Below are 2330 nucleotides of genomic sequence, written 5' to 3'. Positions count from 1 at the left end.
ACTTTTTCACTTTTACTTGAGTGAAGAGGTCAACTTGATACTTCAACTGTTATTATACTGCAGTATCTATACTTCTACTTAAGTAACAAATGTGTGTACTTTTGACACCACTGGTAAAGAGAAAATGTGTCTCTGCAAGTCATCTAGGAGTCTTGAGTGAAATCATAGGTAAATATCTGTTTTAATAAAAGCTTATTAAATAATCAATTTATGTAGATACTAGTATTCATAAATATCAATTTTATGCAGAATGATTACTGATAAAAGTAGGTAAATAATGACAATGGAAAAGATGTTTGCACAAAACTCAAACCTGAAATAATTTAATCACTATACCTTTTATCTACAAAGCACAGATGTTTGAATTTATTCGTCTATTTCTTAGCAAAGGCTGTGAGAAAATATAGTTTGTCTTTCTTTAGAAAATATGGATGTTTTGCTCATTAATTTTACTGTTGGAACAGTGTAGATTGACCCTGAGGTTCTGGTGCCTATCTACCTTAAGAATCAGACGTACTTTTGGCCACCCCTCAGTGTACATTGGTTATTGCCTGGGCACCCGTATAAAATTTTCTGGCTACGCCTCTGATTGCAACCGGTCTAACTACATGTAGGGAGTGCCAATATGGCGTCTAGTGGCTTTACTTCAACCCAGTACTACCAACTATCAGCAATTCAGTGAATGATTAGAGATCATTGTTTGAGGACAACTACTTTAACATGATGCTTCTGTTGGCACCTGTGGAGCGATTGCTCACACAACTTGTTTACTTGATCTAAAATGTCTAACGAAAATGTTTCTTTGAGGACTTTGTCAAACCTTTGATCCTTAGTTTTATTAGTATGCTTGTTTTAACCCATCCAATCTGCTTTTTAAAGCGATACATCGAAACATTTCCAGTGAGGTGTTATTCTCAACCAGGAAACCAAAGCATCCAGTGCAGCGATGGCGCAGACAGAGCTTGGTAAGTTTACTAATCAAAGATACAAATATCTTTATATGTGTGTTCATGAAATTAGACATTCGTTAATGTGGATCTTGTGGTGTCAGATCAATCAAGGTGTTGTAATGTCGCAAGTTTGCTTAATGTCATGGAGCCATATTTTATTTTGGGCCAAAAGCATCCTAAAAAATCAACGTCTATATAAACACTTTAGCATTTATCACTGTTGACTCTTTTTACAAATTTAAGTCCAAATACCTTTCTTGTTTCTTTCTTTACACAGATTTGAGAAGAAGAAATAGCTTGGACATCCGTCTAGGTAATACAGCATTTAGATTCAATTGAGTTTTATTAGTAAACTTTTCACAACAAATGTCATGTTAAGGCACTTTAAAGAGACAATTCAAACAGATCATATAATTATATGATTCATTAATCATTTTTATAATTGGTTAAAAGTTTTCTAAGGAATCCCAGCTGATTGCATTGAGTCACTGACTTTGCAGGATTCTCTCCTGCTGGATGAGCATCTGGCAACAGTAAATATTTCCCAGTATTGTGTCGTTTATTCTGCAGCAATACCTAAAACCAAGCATGCATGCAGGGACAGTGGAGATAAAAAAACTCCCTTTTTTACTGAAAGAAAGGATGGAGGCAGGCGTGCCACCAGGAATTTAGCGCCCCATGAGTGACATTTGTGTCATTCATTCGTGTCTTTCCAATGAATTGATATTCGTCCCTCTCCCAAAAAAATTTATGCAGGCTTTAAAACTATTATAAAGATGCACTAAAGAGTATAATTTACATTTTCAATGTAATTCTTTTTGTAAAATTTCTACAGAGAAAAATGATCAGAACGTGAAAAAGTGAAATATACATTAACTTTAAATTTTACATTTATATCCTATCAAAATAACAAAAGCTTGTTTAAAACAAAACACACAGCTGTATCTTGGTAGACATAAATAGAAAAAAGGTTTAGATTGTGAAAATATAGTCCTATTAGGTTTCAGTATAACTTTATTTAAAGAACAGATTATTTTTATGCTGGCCTTGAGAACTTTTCATTCATCTCCACGTTTTCTTTTTTCAAACTTTATGTGTATTTGCTTTTTAAACAAACATGAAGAAGAACACACATTGCTAAACATTCCTTGGCATATAGATATTATGTAACAGTGCATAACGGAGAGCAAGTAAAAGAAAATCCAGCATCCATGGAGCTGACTGATACAGAATGTAAAATTGGCAAATAAACTAGAAAGATGGACAGTTAGTACATTATAACAGTCTGTAGGATTCAGTACAATTGGAAATAAATCTCTCTATAGGTAACCATCTCTTTACAAAAACATCAAACTTCAGTTGTAATTGGGCAGTTAAAGC

General features: G+C 33.6%; 1 protein-coding gene across 1 annotated transcript in view; it reads left to right on the top strand.

Moving 5' to 3' along the window:
- The window catches only part of LOC107088095 (GTPase IMAP family member 4-like), a 9764-nt gene that overhangs the window by 3066 nt on the left and 4368 nt on the right, over window positions 1-2330 (top strand). The window contains exons 3-4 of the mRNA XM_015380035.1: window positions 880-965; window positions 1228-1263. Of these exons, the coding sequence (XP_015235521.1) occupies window positions 947-965; window positions 1228-1263 (55 nt within the window). The 5' untranslated portion in view covers window positions 880-946. The remainder of the gene's footprint in view (window positions 1-879; window positions 966-1227; window positions 1264-2330) is intronic.

This window comes from Cyprinodon variegatus, unplaced genomic scaffold (genome assembly GCF_000732505.1).
Source record: "Cyprinodon variegatus isolate N-32 unplaced genomic scaffold, C_variegatus-1.0 Scaffold206, whole genome shotgun sequence".
In the NCBI taxonomy this organism is placed as follows: domain Eukaryota; kingdom Metazoa; phylum Chordata; class Actinopteri; order Cyprinodontiformes; family Cyprinodontidae; genus Cyprinodon; species Cyprinodon variegatus.
The sequence above is the reverse complement of the archived record's forward strand: the minus strand, read 5'-3'. Positions and strand labels throughout refer to the sequence as shown.